Source organism: Talpa europaea, assembly GCF_964194135.1.
Source record: "Talpa europaea genome assembly, chromosome: 3".
Lineage (NCBI taxonomy): Eukaryota > Metazoa > Chordata > Mammalia > Eulipotyphla > Talpidae > Talpa > Talpa europaea.
The window spans coordinates 5395066-5415297 of NC_140069.1; the positions used below are offsets into that span (position 1 = coordinate 5395066).

Sequence of the window (20232 nt, forward strand, 5' to 3'; positions counted from 1 at the left end):
GTTCCATGCTTTGACCTCACACGGAAGGGAGCCAGCGGGCTGGGGCCTGCGTTCATGACCTCGTTTCTCCCCGGCCCTTTCTCTATTCTTCCTGGAAGCAATTATGCGTCTCAGACCCTCTCCCCTAGCTCCAGCCACCGCATGAAACTGTCACAGATTAAATCACGTTGTTCCCCGATTTCATTAGGGGGACTCCTAGTCTCATCCTCTGGGGGGATTTTCTCTCTTCAAGCAAAGCCTTTCTCAGAAAAGTTAACTCCTTCTTAGAGATTAAAGAAGCAGTGAGAGACCACAGGGGTTTTTCTAAATGGTGTGGGGTAAGGTGGGCTTGTGGGGGGGAGTATCTTGTAGGGGGGAGAGAGGGCTTACAGGGGGCTAAGGTTAAGACGCTTTATAGGAGGCTTAATTCCCTTGCAGGGAATTAATGGGTTTGTGGGTGTGAGGTGAGCTTTTAGTGGGGTGAGATGAAGACACTCCCCAGTCTGTAATGAACCCTGACCCAAGGACCCGTCCACTGCCAGGAGCAGGATGATACCATTCGGGGAGCTGAGTGACAAGGGCACTGTGGTATGGAGACACTTGTGGGGATTCTCAGTAGCCAGAGGGGTGAGGTGGATGTGTAGGGTTCAGAGACCACAGCAGGGGGAGCTGCTGGCCCCCCTCAGCCTGTTCTAAGAGCACTGTCCTGTCCAGCAGCCCAGAGGCCTAAGGGACCACCAGGAAGGCTGAGGGACAATGGGTCCAGGTTTTTCCGGGTGTAGCCCAGAAGGGGCAGGAAGCTGTGCACCCTACAAGGTGAGCTGGCTACTTCTTATGGGACCCCCAGCTCTTGGGACAGGGTCAGAGGCTACCAGCTTTGCTCCTTCCATGGAAAGGTGCAAGGTGGGGCTCAGAGGTCCATAGTGAGACCCCAAGGCTGCCTTTCTTGGGCGCTGGCTTGGCGCCCCACACCAGAGATGCTTAGGTGCCTGCTGTACCCAAGGAATGAGGCTTCAATCCACCTGGTGTGGTTTTTCAAGCACTTTCTGGGAGCTCATTTTCTTGAGTGCTGCTCCAGGTTGGGGACTGGGGCCCCTAGTGATGTGAAAACCTGTCCAGTCCATGTGAAGCTGCCGCCAAGGCCAAAGGCAGCCCCTCAGCTGCATTTGGGGAGCAGGTGGTGAGATGAAGGAAACAGGGCTCAGCCTCGCCAGGAAGGGACATGGGAGGGGCCTGGTCCTTAGGACCCCCCAATGTGTCAGTCACAGGGGCCAGTGGAACCAGAGCACAGGGGTGCTCCCCTAACTTTGGACATGAGGCCTGCTCAGCCACATCTTCTGTGGTGCACCTTGAGTTTATGGTTTTTATAATTGTATCTTATAATCAATTGAAGCACAGTGATATTACAGTCTACCAGTTTGTGTTATGATGGATAAACAACTTAAGTAATTAGTTTAACTAGATTGATAATTTAAGTTAAATTATATTAACTTTCCAAAAAACACTCACTTTGGTTCTACTTGTTTACTAATATGCAGATATTCCACCTTCCCCTCTCCTGTCCCTCACAAATTAGGAAGTGACACAGACTTCCCTTCCCTACTTGCTCTGAGATCATAGACCTTTCCAAAACCCAAACCTGTAAGACATGGAAGATGGAGTCAAGGCCAGTGGGCGGGGGGGCAGGTGAGGGTACTGGATCAGCTGATCTTGAACCCTTTCAAGGTCATATGTCCTGTTGCTAAAAGGCCAATGCAGAATGGGGTGCAGGCCAGACTATCTGGGCTGGACACCCACTCGCTGCCCCATTGATGCCCTTTGTCCCCATGAGGAGGCAGCGACAGCAGCCTGAGAGGGCACTAACAAGCATGTGTCCCTGAAATACTTGCATGAGGGCCTAGAAATGAGTTTATCATCATGTGCAACTAGAAAACACCCCATCTCTGCGATACCAGCAGGTATGGCCTGCCGGGCTCTGTGCTGCGCATCTCCTGTGCTTGACCTGTTGCAGCCACAACCCCCCTGTGCTATAACGACTCGCCCAAACAGGCAGGATGAGCTCAGTAATGTGTCCAAGTTCATCTAGCTTGCACCTGCAGAACCAGAACTTGAACCCAGGGGTCTCCTTCCAGAGCCCACCCTCAGAACTGTCATGGAACAAGCCAGAGACTTAGCATCAGTCGTTCAGCCCCAGGTCCGGGTTCCGTGCCATGTGACCATCCCTCTCAGAGACTCAGTTTCCTTTACCGCAAAATGGGGTCAGGAGTGCAGTGACTTACAATCACAAAAAGTCACAGTCGCACGAACCTGCTACGCCTGCAGCAAATACATGGCGCTGTCGGGGGTTTCCTCTTCGACTGCTTGTCAGAGCCTGCTGAAAAACTCAAGCAGCAGAGAGAAGGTGGAAGCAGAAAGTGCCCTATCCTCACTCCCTTTGGTTGCAAAACCCTGGAGCCCCTGGGGTCTCAGAGTTCTGAGCCCACCAGGCCAGGAGTCGAGGCCAGCGGCTCCGGCCCATCTGCACCCCGCTCCGCCGGCAGCCGCCGCGGCCCCTCTCCTCCGCCAGGGCGGAGTGGAAACTTTCACCAACAACAGCGTTTGCCAGTAACTTCCCTCTCTGTGGTTTTGCTCTGTAGTCCCCTTGATAAAAGAATCGGAGCAGCACAAATGTAACCAACATTCACCCATCTCATCTGCACATGAAAACACCCTCCCGGCAAGAAGTGAGCGGCCGTGAAATGATGCGCCATGTACCCTAAACTAGGTCACTCTCCACCCAGAGGGCTCGGCGCGTGGCTGACTCTCCCCGTGTGTCTCCTGTGCCGTAGGCTTCGGGCGACTTCGACGGCCCAGGCAGAGAGAGGAATGGGGAACAGCATGAGATCCACCCCGGCGCCCCCCGAGAGGCCCCTGCCCAGCCCAGAGGGTAAGTCCAGGTCCTGGTGATGCTCCCGTGTGAGCCTGGGGCAGGTGGGGCGTGGGGACACTGCTAATCGCTGAGACGGGGCGGTGGGCACGAAAGAGGGCCGGGTCTTCTTTCTCGCTTGCTCTGTGGTGGATGTGCTCATAGGTCAATGCTGGGGGAGAGGTGTGCCCTGGAGGGCACGGCAGGATGGGCGTTTGGTGATGGACCCTCAAGAGCAGCTGGCTCAATGTCCTCATTTTATACTGGGGAAACTGAGGCCCACAGAGGAAATGGGCGTCACTGGCTGTGAGCACTCAGGTCTGACTGATTCTGAAAACGAGAGACCTGGGTACCAAGCCTGCCCCGCCAGCCACGACGTGCTGTTGCCATGGGGATCATTAGCTCCTTGAGGACTCTAGACGCTAACAACATGAGGCCTTTGGAAAGGAAGGCAATCCTTTGATAAAAGAAGCAGAGAAATGTCCATTCTCTGAACATCAGTGCACATGAAAACCCCCACCTGGGAAGAAGCAGGCTGCCCGAGAACAGTCCTTGGGGCCCTTGGGAGGACCACAGGGCCTGGTGTTCCAGGGGGTGGGCACCATGTCACTGGTTAATCAAGGATGACAAAAGTCAGCTTTGCCCAGAGACGCCAGGGCGAGCCAGGCTCCAGAGCTAGAGTCCTCAGCCAGCGGCCAGGGCTGTCGCGAGCATGGCACAAGCAGGAGGCAGAGGCTGAAAGCAAGCAGCATGCTCCCGACTCAGGGCAGGTCTGATCCTCACACCCTCTCTTGTATTTCCAAGTTGGGGTGGAGGGCAGGCTGTGTGGGTCCTGAGGGGCTGAGAAGGGAATGTTCAGGAGGTCAGGGGGTATATGCACAGGGTGCCTCTTGGGGGCCTTGGACACTTCCGCCTCCCACCTTACATCACAGCTGTTGTGGCCTGGTCTCCCTCTCCTGAGGGGTGGCCACAGTGGGTCTCCCCACACCCCACACACAGGGCAAGTTCACAGGCACCACATCCATCCAACTAGAGCTCACACGAGAGTGGACGGAGCTGGGGCCTGTCCTGCCTCACTCCGCACCTTCTATGGCCACTTAAAAAAGGAGCCGCCTTCTCAGCCTTCCAAAATGAAGACACCAGGTGATGGGGGGAGGTCTCAGGCCTTCAGATGTCCCCAACTGAGCATGCAGAGGCCTTGCTCCTACTCAAGCCCTAAGTGGGGGGAATCTGGAGTCCTCTTTCTAAGCCAGTAACCTCCCCAAACCTCGGAGGAAAACCAAAAGCGTGTTCCCCAGGACAAAGACAGGATCATGTGACAAGGTGGGGCCCGGTGTGAATTCCTCGGGTCCCCAAGAAGTCCGGGTCCTTTACCTCCCACCGACACTCAGAGCTGTGTGCAGCTCATGGGGCCACGGGGAGAGAGTCTGGGCCCCACCTCCCACCTTCTCCAGACTAACTCCAGCCACGGCCTCCAGCCCCTCCTCCCGACACGGTCATGGTTGGTTCAGGAAAACAGACAGTGTGAGCCACGGCCCAGGCTGGCCCAGGAGGCAGCCGCCACGGCACGCAGGGCTGTGGGCCATGCTTGAGCAAACTCCAGGAAAACATGGGCCTCCCAGGACGGGTTCATTTGCCTTTATTTTTTCAGTGCAAATCGTCATGCAAGAAGTCGTTCTTTTTCCACCGCGTGGGTGGGAGGTCGCCGCTAGAAAGGAGGTCGCGGGGTCTCCCCACCCCTCCACCCCCGGGTTCAGAGAATTCCCCGGGTTGTACCCCTGGGTGATCCAGGCAACCACATCAAGCGCTGGGGGTGGCTTTTCCACTCCACGGCCCACCTCCACCCTGAAAAGCTCTCCTGTGCGCAGTCCTAACTTGCTTCCTCTTCTCTTTGACACCTCCTGGAACAGGGGAGGCAAATGCGGGCCAGGGACAGCTGCTGTGCTCATGGCCCCCATCCGCCTGCTGCCAAGGTTGTCAGAAAGGCGCTCCCCTTTGGCCTATGTGCCTGCACCCACTCATCTGATTGGCCCTGAACGTGCAGGAGGTGTGGGAGCCGGCTGCCTGGGCCAGCAGCCGTCAGCCCTCCTCGGATGTCAGCCTGGTGGAGCCTTAAAGCCATGCCCCGGATCTGCATGGGGACCCGCCGTTGGCCCACCTGTGTGCTTTTAGACAAATACCGTTCTATGAGTTTTTAGGAGATTGCCCCCCCAAATCAGCACTGTGACTTAATGGCTGTGAATGTGGCTTTGCTCATCCTTTCCCTCTTAAAGGAAACTTTGCAGAACCTTCCTGATTAGTCTAGTGCCCAGAGGCAGCAGGACTTGATGGAAGTGGGGCAGTTCCAGAGGCAAATGACCCGCTGAGGCTCCAGGTTGTCACCTGGGAACCTGTGACCTAGGGAGTCAGTCAGCCCCCCCAGGAGGGGAAACAGCTCTGAAATGCAGGAGGGAGCAGATGGAGACAGCGTCACCCCAGCCCAAGCAGCACACGGGCCTGCGGAGAGAGTGGTTGTTGGCTTCGCGCTATGGCACGTCTCAGTGCTGTTCAGATGATCCCCACCAGCCCTTTCTCCCTCCCCCTCCACTTACCCCAGAAACCTCACTTCCTTTCTTAAAGTCTGCTAGTTTTGTAAGCATTTTACTCTGTCCAATGATCCGCTGAGTATCCAGTGTTTATATTGTCATCCTGACCTGCTTTCCTGAGCACCATGTCCTCAAACTGCCTCCAGTTAGCTGTCACTGGCCGCATTCCCCATCCCCAGGGGCTGCAAAGCATCCTGGGCGGACCATCCCCATGTTTTTGGTCCAACCCTGCAGCCCTTGGGCCGCCCTCTGCCCTGGCTTGTCCCAAGCCCGGCCTGTGTGGCAGCAGCGCTGCGGTAAACACGGTAGGGCGTGGAGTTTGCTGTGTCGATGGTTTCATGATCTGTGAATAGGCGCCGGGTATCCTGAATTTCCGTTTTTGATTCCTTAAGGTAAATGCAAATCCCTTTCCAGTCATGACTTTTTTAAACTTCACCTGGATCCCCTGGTTGCCCTAGGCTATGTCTAAATGGTCACCCCCCACCCCAAAAAAGAGCTTTAAAAGGGGTGGAATGGCAATTCTGTGACTTGTTTCCAAATCATCCCAAAGAGCTGATTTTCTCTACCACGCTACACACATGAGCAGACATGCCAGACAGAGGCACGCGGAGCGGAACGGGGCTGGGGTTCCTGGCCGCGTCTCATCTTTCTCTTTCATCAGAGAATTCGGTCCCAATGCTGTGATCTTTTTCCCTTCTGGGTTGTTGCCTTTTTATCACCTCACCTAAGTGAGATCTCGCCAGCAGAGGTGGTATTGAAGCCCAACACCGTCAGACCCTTTCTGTGCAGGACGGAAATCAGGCGAAACAGGGCATTTACATAGCGCTGAGGGGCTGCCCCCGGGGTGAGAGGCAGGCAGGGCTCTGTGGAGGAAGAGGGGGCAGGGACGTCTCAAGGTCCCCCATGTCTTCTCAGGAAGCAGTCCTCAGACCACCTGCATCAGAGTCCCCTGGAAAGTTGTCAATATTGCAGCTCCCAGGGCCGCACCCCAGGCTTCTCATCAGAATCGGGGTGATGGAGGGTGATGGCCCCAGGGCTAATTTCTTACAAGCCTCCTAGTGAATCCTGAGCCCCCTAAACCTGGCTCTTTGTTCTGCTTCTACACAAGTACACAGATGCTGAGAGAGGTCAGTGTGTGTCCCCAGTTCTCACCTGGGAGACCCAGGGTGACTGGCCACTGAGAGTGGGGGGCTCATGTGCTTTGCATGTACAAATTCTACTCACAACAGCTGCAAGGGGTTATCACTATCAGCACCTCCACTTTGCAGTTGAGGAAACTGAAGCACAAGAAGGTCCCATCACTTGCCTGAGGCCCCACGGCTGGGGAGGAGACAGCTGGGACTGCTAGCCAGGAGGCCTGAGTCTCTTGACCCCCACGCCACATGCATGGTGGGGCAGGCTTCCGAGAAACCAGGGGGTCCTCAGAGGGGGTAGGCGCTCTTTAGCACCAGGGACAATGAGGCCACCAGATTTAGCCCGTGTGGGATAGGAGCAGGATATATGTGAGCCCCGTGGCTTTGTCCACGTCCCCAGATAGGGGACTCATCCGCTGCTGGCCCAGAACCTGGTTTCCAGGGAACGTGATCACTCAACTTTTCTATCATGGTGCATTTGATGGAGATTATAAAAATCCACATGAAACAATTTTGCAAGTCTATAGATATAGTTATTAGTTGATCAAGCCCACGGTTTCACTTTGCTCAGAAAGGCGTTAAAGCTCTTCTAAGTGAGTGAACGTGGAAGCAGCAGAGTAGATGGTGCTCAGCTGTGAGGAATCGGTCAAGGGCAGCGTCTGCGTGTCCTGCCGAGAGGTTAGGGCTTTGGAATCAGGCAGCGGCCCACTACCTGGGAGTCCCCGCCTGAGTTCACCTCGTGGCACCATCTGAGATCCTGGGGTCTACGCAGCCCCAGCCTGCCCCACCTAACAGATGGAGAGACCAAAGCTTTCAATAAAGAGCTTCCTGCGCCGCTGCATCTCACCCACCAGCCCACAAGACAGTACCCACAGCAGCCGAGGTCGGTGGTGACCGCGAGAGCTGGGCGGGCAGCCTGCCCAGCCCCGTCAGATGGGTTCCTTGTGTGAGTGTGTGTTTCCTGTAAAAGGGTCTAAAAATAAGGCCTGGATTTGGGCACAGCCCCGAGGAACAACCACCAGAGATGGACTCGCGGCCTTTGCCCCGCCTGCCAAGCACACACAGAGCCTCCTCTGAATCAGGCTTCGTCCCAACCTGCGAGGGATCAAGAGTCAGCTGGGGAGAGCCTGGTGATGAAGAGCCAGGAAGAGCTATTTGGCTTAGAGGCGTGACCTTCACCTTGGAAATGCTCTTGTTCTGCTCTGGACAAGTTACAAAAATGCCCAGCATTGGTTTCTCTACCCTGTAGAGAGAATGTTCCATCTGTAGGGCAGAAGAGAGCCTTGGAAGCAAAGCAGAGAGTGGCTGCTTTTGCTGGGGCTGAGCCCTGGGGCTCAGAGTCATGAAAAAGGTGCTCTAAGGAATAACAATGCAGAGAGGAGCCGGTGCCCTTTTGACTAAGTAATATCTGTGGCTACTGCGCTCAGCCTGGGTCTCCTAGTGCTTTTTTGGACTCACTTCCTGTGTGATACTTTTGTACATTTTGTTCAATCTGACTCATTTTTGAGTTGGTTCAATCTGACTCACATCTGCTATCAGCAAATATTTGACCTGTTGAATTTCATCTTCTGTTCTCACCAAAAGGAGTCTGTCTTGGGAAGATAAGAATATTTTCAGATTTCTACTCCCGGCGACTTTTCAAAATGTAGGACGTGCCGGGCTGAAAGTAGCCTTGGATCATGGACAAGAGCCCACTCGACCCCTTTATGAGCTGCTACTTCGTGAGAAAGGCCCAGACACCCGCTGCACTGAGTCCTGGGCCAGGACTTGGGGAGGATTCTAAGATTTCCCATTTTTACGTGGCTCCGATAAGTTAAATCTCTCCCCAAATCACAAACTATTACGTCGTGGTGGTGGAATTAAAGCCAAGTCTGATCGATTCCAAAGCACATTCTCTCTTCCAACAATCCTCCCTGGATTTCTCTCTCACGCCCAGCACCAACTTCTCCACTTAATTTGTTGCCTTATCTTAGGCTGCCAATAATCCGCTGACTTCCTGAGCAAGCCTCTCCTCAGGCCACTTGTTAATCTGGTTTAATTCAAAAGCTCAGCTCTCCATAGAGGGGGGGAAGCTCCAGAAGGACACAATATTTTTGAAATTTATGAGCAAGTAAATTTCCTCCCCTGAGTCTATTTCGCTGTCAGGACCAAGGCCCAGGGAAGCGTGAGTGGGACCCTAAAGTAGATTGTCTAAAAGGCTGCAGGTCCCCCAACTCTCATACCCGAAACACAAACCCAACTCAGCACCTTCAGTTTTTCTAACTCTGGTGATAAAGGTGAGGGGGATGGTCCTGGAATCCCTTGCATGGGACCCCGAAAAGGCCACTACATTAAGCAAAACCCAACACTGTATTTTCAGTGATGTTTCCGCACTGGCCTGGACTGGCTGGGGGAGAGCCAGAGAGCAGGGCAGGCGGGTGCCCTCCAGGCAGGGGGCAGCGTGTCCTCTGGCTCTGAGCTGGGGCATCTGGCAAATCAAGGAAACACAAAGGCTGTCTCGCTCCAGACTGTGCAGCCGGGTAATAAATGGGCCCTTTTTATTTGGGGCCATTCGTCCAGATGCACATCACGAAGGGTTCTCCAGCTCCCGATTCCCAGACCGACCCCAGCCCAGGGCAGCAAGGGCCACACCTGCACTCAGCGTGGCAAAGGCAGCCTGGGAGCTGGGCTGATTTACAGGAAAACGAAACAGCCTGTGGGCCAGGCCCCCTCAGCGCACAGCGCCTCCCTCAGGCTGGCACCCAATTTTGTATTTGCCATTTCATGTTCTTTATCTTCAAGAGGACCTCCACATTTGCATGAAATTCATGCCCCATGAAATCTGGGCCCATCCCTTATTAGAGCTTGGGGCTTCTGGCTTCAAGTCCAGCACACTCTTAAGTGTTGCCTCTAATGATTGGGGTGGGGTCAGGGCGACACTAGGCACGAACCCCTTTTCTCATTCAGCAGAATGTGAGCAAGGTGGTCTCCCCCCAGGCTCAGGGCAGGGGCAGATCGGGGTCTCCCCAGTCAGTTCTTGCAGAGCCAGCTCTACCCCTCACCCCTCGCCCTGACCCCAGACCACAGAGAATCACTTGGTTTCCGTCCCGCGCCCAGGGGCCCGGCTTTTCCATCTTATGGTCTGTGACTCAGTTCCCACAGCGAGCAAGACATTTGCATGCCCTGTTCCATGGCGACAGCCGGTTCCTTTGTCAATTAGAAACCAAACCCTTTGCCAAACCCCCCACTCATCTTTCCTCTTGTTCTAGTACTTACGCTCTCCTTCTACTCAGCTTCTTAGAGCAGGGACTAGTGAGATGGGACGGCAGGACGTACAAGCAGGAAGGGGCAGGGCCCAGAGGCGCCTGTACGGGGGTGAGGGTCACCAAGTCTGCAGTGCTAGGCTCTCTCTAGGTTCTCCTGGGGTGAAGGGGGGAAATGCCCTTCACCCCCCAGGATGATGTATGTGTTCTCTAGAATATTTGCATTCTCAGAGCAGGAAATCCTGACCTGCTTTTCCCCATGCTTGGCCCATGCTGGGTGTTTAGTAAATAATTATGGAATGAATCACTCAATGATGTGTTACCCAGAATTTCGAGTTCAGATGCCCAACCAGCAGATGGAGTGAAAAATGTCATCACAAACAATGACTGTCTTTGCAGATGAATAAGGCGTATTATTTCCCACCATATGTACCCCAATATTACCTCACATCCAATGTACCCAAACTCTAGGAAATCACTGAGGCTGTGACACAGGATTTTGCTTAGTGACAAAAAGCAAATAAACATGTATCACTGCGTCTCTACAGTGAGCCGCACGCACACCAAGCAGACAGCGGGGCTCCTTTGCAAAACCTCATGAGCCTTATTTCCAGGGCACAAAAGTGACAAGTGCTTGATTTTCCTTCTCCCCTCCCCGAAATCTTGGTAACGGGATGGAGCCTCCTGCTCTATAAGGAATAAGCGCTTTGTGGAGCCTCAGAATTGGTGTCTTTTGGCTCCCGGTGGGTCCTCAGAAGTCAGGTAGCCTAAGTCTCCTGACACCCCACCACACACACACTATGGGTGGGTGCCCGGGGCCAGAGCGGGCACTGGCGACAGCAGAAGTGAGAAGAGGTGTCATTATCTGCTGCTCATTCACCAGGGGGTGCCACCTGCTTTCGTCTCATCTCATGTGGGCCCTGGAACAGGATCTTGTCATCCCCATCTTAAAAAGGGGGGTGCTGTTCTCATGGGTGTTCTGGAACTTGCCCCAGAGGACATGACTCCGCAGCCAAGGGTTATACCTTGAAGTCAGAGCTGGTGATGTTAGCTCCAGGGCCTCTGGGGCCCCAGTTCTCAGGGGAACATCAGACCAAAGCAAGCTTGAGACTAGAGTGGGTCAGCAACCCCTGGCTCCTCCAGGCCCCTTTACCAGTCCTGACAAGGGAGTGGCTGCTGTAGTGGTTTCTCAAATTAGGGGTGTGCATCTGAGAGGTCCCCAGGGGAGGCCCATCCTTGAGGCCTCCCTTTCTGGCTCCTTGTGACTAAGAACCCCCTTTGCCTCTGCTTTCCCAGGACTGGACAGCGACTTCCTCGCCGTGCTGAGTGACTACCCATCTCCTGACATCAGCCCCCCAATATTCCGTCGAGGGGAGAAACTGCGTGTGATTTCTGAGTGAGTCACAAAACTTTTATAACCCCCCCCCCCCTGCAATGATGAACTTGATTTGGGTGGCGATTGTTAGATTTTAGCTGTATCTGTCCAATTCCCACTGGGTCCTGGCTCTCTGAGGTGAGAAATTTGGTCCACACATTAGGCCTGAATGCTTAATCCTCCATAATGCTGCCAGAGCTCTAAAACTTTCAGTGGCTCCCCATTGCCTGCTGGATACGATTTAAATTTCTTAACTTGGCTCTGAGACCTTTTCTGTCCTAACCTCTGCTTCCCACATTGCCTCACTCCTACCACACATGCAGTGCTGCTATCATCACTCAGCACCGGCTTGGGAAGGAGGACCAGGGACCAGCAAACACTTCTGATGATGAGTAATAGGCGTGCCCTCCACCCTGATATTGCCACCACCCAGCACAGACTACAGAGCAGACAGGGGCCTTTGCCCTTTTGTCTAGATCCTCACTGATACAGACCCATCTTGGCTACCTGCAGGGTGTACATCAGTAATGTAAACATTTATTTTAAATAATCCTCCGATTGTGGAATACCCACTATAAAGATCAGCTGCTGATCTCTCAAAGTTGGCTATTGCCAGTGCATAAAGAGCTCCCAGTTGGCTTGGAACAGGGGGATCTACTTAAAAACTACATTTTCACATGGAGAAATCTGGGTCACCACAGTCAAAGACAGGCCTTAACAAAGGAGTGTCCTGACATACTCTGGGATAAATCTGCTTACTTCATTCATTCCTTCATTCACTCTGCCACTCACCCATACCTGCCCCCTCCTCTCTGTTCTTCTCTTCCAGTGAAGGGGGCTGGTGGAGAGCCATTTCTCTTAGCACTGGTCGAGAGAGTTATATTCCTGGAATGTGTGTGGCCAGAGTATACCACGGGTGAGTACATTCCTCAAGTAGCAGCAATAAAATATGGCATCTGTGCTATTGACTTGTAAGCTTGCTAGCAAGAGGCCAGTGGAACAGTGGAGGAGGCTTTGCTGCCACATGCTCACCTGGGCAGCAGCGAGAATGGCCTACCTGCTCGGGAGGCTGCAACTTGGTGCCTTTCCTGGCAGTATCACATGCCAATTATGAAAGCAAAGGCCATTTCGTGCTTGGAAGGATGACAGTGAGCAGAGGGTGATGCTTCGGAAGAGGTGGGAGTGTCAAAACGTATCTAAGTCAGCTCTGGCCTGGATCCACTCATCCTAGGAAACTTGCACCAGCACCAGGGCTCTGAGATGTGGCACAGGCATGAACTGGCAGGAGCTGGGTGGTGAGCACCCAGGTGACTACAGAGCAGCCCATGTCCAGATGCAATATGGCCCTTTCGCTCAGGAGAGAGGCAATACCTCCAGTGGCTATGGAATTGGGTGTCCCCCAATATGTCCCCTGATCTAGCTCCATCACTTGCTGATAAGGGCTGACACACACACCTTATTTAATCACTCTGCATGAACACCTTGTCGGGGAGAGAGGTAATGCCCCCCCCACCTGTCTTAGGGTGCTGATTCGAGGACTTGGGTGCCATGGTGAATTCTCAAAGGGCACAAAAGAGTGGAGTGTTCCTATTCACCCCAGCACACCTGAATCCAGACCTGGGGATGAAAGGCCAGGGCCCAGTCACTGAAATTCAGAGACTATTGAAAATTCAGATGCAATTGCTTCTGAGTACGTGGCCTAGTGCCCGCAAAGCATTTCCTTTCATGCTGAGATCTGGCTGAACCTACTGTGGAAAATGAGCATGGGGCTTCCCGGAGAAGCTCTTTGTGGGCGGAGCTGCCTTCCAAAAGGCATCCAGAAACCGCAGCTCCCCAAGGACCGGTCCGTTGCATGGACGGGTTCTCCACTATTTCACGCCACATCACATCTGCTTTTTTTTCTTTTTACCAATAAGTGAAAAAAAGCCCAAACCACATGTCGCTGCAGAACGCTCTGTGGTGAACACAGGTTGCAAAGGAGACAAGAAGGAAATACAACCCCACGCAAAGCGGGGTTCGCCAAGTGGGTGAAATTATGCACCCCCATTTGTCTTTCTTTCTCGGAGCCACTCATTCATTCATTTACAAATCTACACCAAGCTCCATTATCAGGATAAAGACAAACGCAAAGCCGAAGAGACAGACACAGGCCCTGCCCTGAAGCTGGTGAGGGGAGGCCAGGCCCTTAGTGTGTAAGGGAAACAGACCCAACAAACCGCCCAGCAGGAACCTCCTCACGCTTTAGAATGCGTCCCTCATTATGAAAATCAGAAGGGGCTCATCCTAGCTGGTACTTGAAATATGGGACAGGAAGACAGGAAGGGTGTCTTATGTATCTCTATGCCCTCGATATCCAGAGCAGTCCCTAGCAGGTGCTAGGTACGCAGAAAGCAGATGAGAGAATGGATGAATGAGTGAATGATCAATCGCTGCACCTCCCCTTTTTAGTCCCAAACACTTCTACCACTGGACCTCCACCTTCATTCTGACTGTTTTGGGGCAGGGCTGGCTCTGGGTGCTCATGGCTACCTTCCTCTTCCTCCCCAGCTGGCTGTTCGAAGGGCTGGGCAGAGACAAGGCGGAGGAGCTGCTGCAGCTGCCAGACACCAAGATGGGCTCCTTCATGATCAGGGAGAGCGAGACGAAGAAGGGTGAGCGCCCAGGACCCAGCTTTCCCTGCCCGGGCCGGGCCCAGGGCTGTGCCCCCAGCTGACTGTCAAGGGCTCATGTTCCCTGTGGCCACATCACGCAAATCCTTCCCTCTCCCTCCCCATACACCTTTTCCAGAACTTGGGATTAACAATATGATCAGCGCCAGGCCTGGGTGCAGTGAGGATTTTAACTCATAAGAACAGACACTCAGCACCAGGCTTTCCCAGGCTTTTAAGACAGAAGGTGTCTTCGAGCTCCGAGCTGTACACTTGCTCTCAAAGAAGAGGAAGTTTAGACCCTGAGAGTGTTTCCTGTGTGCCTGTTACGCGCCAGGCCACCTGGGGCAGGACCCCTGCACCCCAGATGAGCACCAGCCACTTAGGGGAAGTCTGCGCCCTGTGTAAGGGATCAAGAAATCCAGGAATCACTTCCTCTCAAAAAGCTGAATGTGTGGAGGGAGAGGGAGGCCAAAGCGGAAACAAAACTTGCTATGCTTGCCCTGGGGACCCCCAAAGCAGGGGACCCAGACACAGAGGAGCCTCCAAGCCGGCGAGGCCCAGGGGTGGGACAAACCCAGTCTGCGGGGCCATAGTTCCTCTGTAATTACCGATGTCGTCAGGCAGCTGTGTGGCCCGCAAGGGTTGGGTGGCGGGCTCCCTTGGGTATGCAAAGTTCTGATATTTTTCCACCTGCTACCCTTGACCCGCTCACCGTATTTCCAGTCCTGCTGACATTACCGGAAGACACAAGTTAGGGTGACTCAGGACGAGGGCCTGGGGCACACCCAGGGACGCCCATCAGAACACCCTAGAGGCTGCTCAGGACAAGTCACACCCCAGATTTGCCATTGCCAAGCTGGGTGCCTCTGGTCATATGACTCAGGGGCTCTGAGCCTCACTCTCCGTCTATAAAATATTCAGGGGCCTCGTCCCCAGGGGCCTTGCTGAGACCGAACAGAGCTGTGGCTATTGGTGCTTGGAAACTACCCTAGCTCCACTCTCCCCAAAGCTCTGGGAACCAAGCACAAATCAGAGGGGTGCCATCAGCAGGCAGTTAGACCCTCCCAATGGGCGGGGTGGCCCACTGTGGTGGGTGGGGAGGCTCTGGGAGGACCGAGACCCTGGCCCAAAGGGGCACAATTCAACTGTGACCACTGGGTTCGAGAACCCACACAAGGACGTGCAAGCACCCAAATGGTAGCCCCACCAAGCAAAGGCCAACCAGCCAGTGCAGTGATGTGGTCGTGGCAACCGGCTGCAAAGAAACACCCTCCCAGGTGTCTAAAGCGCGAGCTGTGTCCCAGCCGGGGGGTGCTGGGGCTGCCAGGAGAACACCAGTGCACACCCCCATGTCTCTGTATCCCAAGGCTGGGGCACCCACCCGCTCCATGGAGGTGGGCTCCTTGGCCACGTGTCCTCGGTGGGGACACGTGGGGTGTCGCTGACTGACCCTCACCTCCTGCAGGCTTTTACTCGCTGTCGGTGAGACACCGGCAGGTGAAGCACTACCGCATCTACCGCTTGCCCAACAACTGGTACTACATCTCCCCGAGGCTCACCTTCCAGTGCCTGGAGGACCTGGTCAATCACTATTCAGGTAAGCAGCACCCCACTGGACCCCTCCCGGGAACCCCTGAGGCAGTGCCTGGGGGCCTGGACTCCCCACCGTCCTGTCTCCTTAATCTGACTTTATCATACAGCCTGCCAGGCTGCTGTAAACGCTGCTGAGCAGGTACAGCACAGCACAACCTCACCCCTCTAACCTGCAAATGGTGAGAGCCCACCTGGATACACCCCGCACTCCTAGCCACAAACACTTCCTCTGAGAAGGCCTCTGGGCTTTGTTCAGAAATGTCACTCATTTTCACGTCTCCTTATGTCAAAGTCCTCAGCCTTCAAGCCCACCAGGAAGCCACCCAGATGAAGTCCAGGAGGTTGCATTCATCACCTGTTTTCTCTGCCCCCAGACCTGCCAGGCGTTTCTCTTCTGGAGCTCTGGGCGTGTGCCTGAGACCTAACATGTGCTAGTCTTTCCCAACAAGCTTTTAATGACCAGGGGTTGACTTTCCCTCATTTCTATGTCCTGCCTGGGCCCTGGAGCATCCTGCAGGATGGCGGTGCAGAGCAGGGCTTGGGTGGCTGTGATGGTATAAGGGGTGGAGCCAGGAGAGGAAATTTGAGTCAGGGTGTGAGAGGCCTGGATGTCAGGGCAGAAGTTGGTATTCTACCTATGAAATAGGGCTAAATAGTAAAAAGGTGGCTAAATCTCTCAAAGATGGTTCTGGAACCTGTGTTCATATGCCAGATTTTCTGGGCAATCTTGGGTTGGTGGTTCACGTGCCTGTGCCTCCTCCTCTGTGTAATGTTCCCACAGGGCGTGGTGTGAATGACATCGGTGACTCACATGGTGCATCAGCCACGCTCCTCACTGCCTCCCACACTGTACCGGGCCAGGAGGGGGACGTTGCTTATCCTAAGTTAGCCTCTTCCTCCTTGGGGTTCAGGATGTCTGACTTCACACCCCTACTACCTTTTCTAGTGTTCTTTAAGGGGTCTTGAAGGGCATTTCAAGGAGAAGGAGGCATCCGCAGGGCTGGGTCCTCACACCTGGCACAGGTGCTGAGGGAGGAATGGCCATTTGGGAGACACAGGCCTGAGCTCGGATCCAGGCTCTGTGGGTGGGCGCCCCTGAATGGGCCGGATCTTGGCTGCCCATTCCCAGCAGGCAGGGGAGGACAGGCCCCCTGAAGGACATGTCCTGGTGACTGGACAGGATGGTTACAGAACATGCCCGCCACAGCCTGATCAGAGAGATTACTTCCATGACACGCAAAAAACGAGCATCTCAGCTAAAATGAAAGAGGAAGGGAGTCCTGGAAACAGTCAACTTTTACTGATTACGAGTAAAGGTTGTTTGTGGTATTTGGCTTTTAATAACAACCATCTGAGAGGTGCAGAGACCAGAAGTTTTGCATAGACAACATCGCACACGAACAGGATGCCTTCCCAGCAAAGACTTTCTGACCGGGGGGTCCATGAGGCTTCTGGGCTGAGAATACCCAGGGTGTCGCACAGGGTCAGTCCGGACTGGGGCAGGTCACCTCTGTGAATAACTGGAATGAACCTGAACCTCTGAAATGCTTCCTGTGCCCCCAGGGGACCTCAAAGTGGAGATAATGTGGTTGTTTCCACCTCCCACCACCTTCTTCCTAAAGGCACAGAGTAGGAGACATCACACTCTAAGACGTCTGAACAGTCTGGTTCTCCCGTTCCATGTACTGCCTGGTGTCTGGGGCAAATCACTGCCCATCTCGAAGCCTCAGTTTCTGCATCTGTAAAAGGAGGACTGAAATGCTTTTTCGAGGATGGCTGTCAGCGCCAGTGCGGTGGGGGCCTCTGCCCACTGCTTTCACTATTAGTTTATTCCTCTCATTTTGCATTTGAGGAAACTGAGGCACAGGGAAGATCAAGGTGATTCACCATCAGGGGTGGAGCTGAGCTTCATGCTCAGTGTGGCCAATCCTGGATCCTGAGCCCTGCCCTCTACCTGTGGCCAGCTGAGGGTGTGAGGATCCAGGGTCCACAAACATCCCTGAAACAACTGGGGCAGCCCTCGGCCTGGGAACAACTGGGAAGCTGCATTCCCTGAGGGCCTCATGCCCCGCCCACGCCTGGCTGCGCACCAGGAGTCACTGAGCCCTTGTCTGCTTCCATCCTCAGAGGTGGCTGATGGCCTCTGCTGTGTGCTGACCACGCCCTGCCTCACCCAAAGCACAACAAACCCAGCAGCGAGAGTCCCCGACTCACCCGTCACCTTGCGCCAGAAGACCTTCGACTGGAAGAAGGTGTCCAGGTGTGTGTGTGTGTGTGTGTGTGCGTGTGCACATGCATGTGTGCGTGTGCACACCCATGAACATTTAGGCCCCAAATCAGTGGCGTGTGACGTGGCCACTTGGCCAGTTGCCAGCCCAGCCATTCTTGCTGAGACCCTGGCACAGGCCCCCTTAGCAGATGCAGGCCAGCCGAGTCCCCTCCTCCCTGGGAGGCAGACCCAGCCTCAGACCTCACCTGGCAGGTGGCACATGCCTGGCCACCCCCACCAAGGCCCTTGGTCCCCCAGTTCTGCAAGCACTTATTATTGAGCCCCCATTTGGCGTTAGAGATAGATTTCCTAGCTGAGAGATGCCACCTTGCTCTTTCTAACTGGAAGGATCCTAGATTTATTTGTGTAGCACACACACAAATAAATCTTGCAATAAATTTAACATTTTTTTATGTTGTTAATTTGCCATTAATTTACAAAACTATACAGATTTGAGGGACACATCTTCCTCTAATTTAATATATTTTAAACTCACTCAGAAAGTTTAAAACCTACATAATCCTAAGAGGCCTTCAGTTTTTTTAAGGAAAAAAACTTTTCCTGTCATCTGCTTTGTTTATTTGATTATCAGCTATCATATGCTGAGAGATACCTACAGTCTGAGGTAGATAGATCATCTTATTAATTAAACACACCCGTCCAGATGTCTTCCCATTGACTAATTCAAAGAAAATCAGTTATCAGAACTGCCTGGGAGATAAATGGTTCTTTCTTTTAAATATCCTGGAGAAATATTCAATCTATAGTTGGAAGATTTAGCCAGCCAAGGGCGTAGTTGTTCAGAGAGGTCAAGTGATTTCTCCGAGATCACACAGCCACACATGTAAGCAGCAGAATGAAGCACTGACCTAGAGAAATACTAACCAGTCTCATTTTTTTTCTTCTTCCTTTTTTCATTCTCTTGTCCTCTGTCCCACTCTGTTCCTCCTTCCCCATCCTTGCCCCTGCTTTGCCCGTGAAGACTCCAGGAAGACGCTGATCCTGAAGGGGCAGACAACCCCCTGGGTATGGATGATTCTGTAATCAGCTACGGCCTTCGGGAAAGCATTGCCTCCTACCTGTCCCTCACCAGCGAAGACGGCAGCTCCTTCGATCGAAAGAAGAACAGAGTGTCCCTGATTTACAGCGGCAGCAAGAGGAAGAGCTCCTTCTTCTCCTCCCCGCCTTACTTTGAGGACTAGCTGAGCGCAGACGCCAGGGTGCACGCCCAAGCAAAACAGAGGCCAGAAGACGCCCAGGGTCTTGCGGAGCCGGGGTTCCCTGGCCCTGGGGGACCTTGCATCTGTCTTCCAGAAGCCCAGAGAGGCCACATGGAGACTTGAACTCAAATCTTCTCTAGCCACATCTCTGCAAAGGGAGCCCCTCCCTGGTGTGTGAGCGGGGTTGGGGCGTCTCAAGATGTCGGCTCCTGCTGTGACTGGGCAGTTTCAGAGCCACGCGTTTGTGGGAGAGACATGGACACACGAGAAATACACCAGGAATATTCACAAGGCCACCCAGAGGGCCATGTCTGAGGTCACCAGAAAGAACTGCTGAGTGAAACCAGCCTGAGTTAAAAGCTGTGGCCTGGCAGTGGGTCTGGCTTTGCAGACTGGTGTCCACAGTGAACTCGGGAAACCAGCGGGCAAGAAGACCTCGGTCTGGGCTCCTCCCTCTCATAGAACTCGGTGACACTAAAGTTAACCCTGCTCAGCAGCCCTGCACCAGGAGACACCGAGGCCAGCTCCTGCGTCATCCACACGTGCAGGTTCAACGGGCTCCCTCCTTCTGCAGAGGGCAATGTGTCAGGAGAAAGGGGGGCTGCTGGTGGGGAAGCAGGGGTGGACCTGGAGCAGCCCAGCTCTTACGATGCCCCAGCCACAGCTCTGCAGCACAGAAAGCCCCTCTCTGGGGTACAGAGACCCCTGCTGTATTGAAGCATCAATGATTCCTTCAGGATTGCCTGAAGAAGAGGTGCTGCATTAAGTCCCCAGCCATGGAGACAGGGAGAAAAGCTGTGAAAATGGGGTATAAAAGGAAAAGCCAGCTCATGATTCGGGGTGGGGATGGAGTCAGGCAAGAGGCACCAGGAGCTCATGTTTCAGGGACCCTCAGAGATTGGACAGCATGACTGGACTGAGGAGAACAGGGGTTGAATTTCTCAAAAAAGGAAATGGATAAGTTGGAAAGAATGAATTCATCCAGTATTTTATTCTAAGGAGAGCCTGGTGTCCACATGAACAAAAACGCGGAGCTCCAGGGAAGTCAGAGTAGCTTCATTCTGTCTTACATAATGTTAAGAGATGAAAGAGAAGCAGAAACCAGAGCTAGAGGAGAGGGTTTTATGCCAGGCCCCTCCTGCTCCTGGTAGGGGTGAGGCCTTGACAACCTTGACTGCTCAGGGTAGTGGTCGAGACGTGTCTCCAGCTGCCCCATCACAAGGTCTCCCTGGTAACCACACACAGTCCACAGACCTGAGCTCAGCGAGCCAGTGGAGTGT

At 53.8% G+C, this 20232-nt stretch overlaps 2 protein-coding genes across 3 annotated transcripts in view; one reads left to right on the top strand and one right to left on the bottom strand.

Annotated features, from left to right (window-relative positions):
- Nucleotides 1–20232, bottom strand: part of TG (thyroglobulin) — a gene marked incomplete at its 5' end in the record, with an annotated part of 169129 nt that overhangs the window by 50729 nt on the left and 98168 nt on the right. The gene's annotated exons all lie outside the window — the stretch shown is intronic.
- SLA (Src like adaptor) lies at nucleotides 2728–18934 on the top strand (the record flags this gene model as incomplete). Of its 2 annotated transcripts, XM_084230217.1 has the most annotated exons (7): nucleotides 2728–2905; nucleotides 11141–11240; nucleotides 12049–12135; nucleotides 13767–13870; nucleotides 15336–15467; nucleotides 17591–17727; nucleotides 18722–18934. In XM_084230217.1, 7 exons carry the CDS (start codon nucleotides 2728–2730, stop codon nucleotides 18932–18934), a joined length of 951 nt encoding a protein of 316 aa, XP_084086343.1. The 2 variants fall into 2 exon arrangements, with proteins under 2 accessions (XP_084086343.1, XP_084086344.1); XM_084230218.1 differs by lacking the exon at nucleotides 15336–15467 and having other exon boundaries at nucleotides 2845–2905.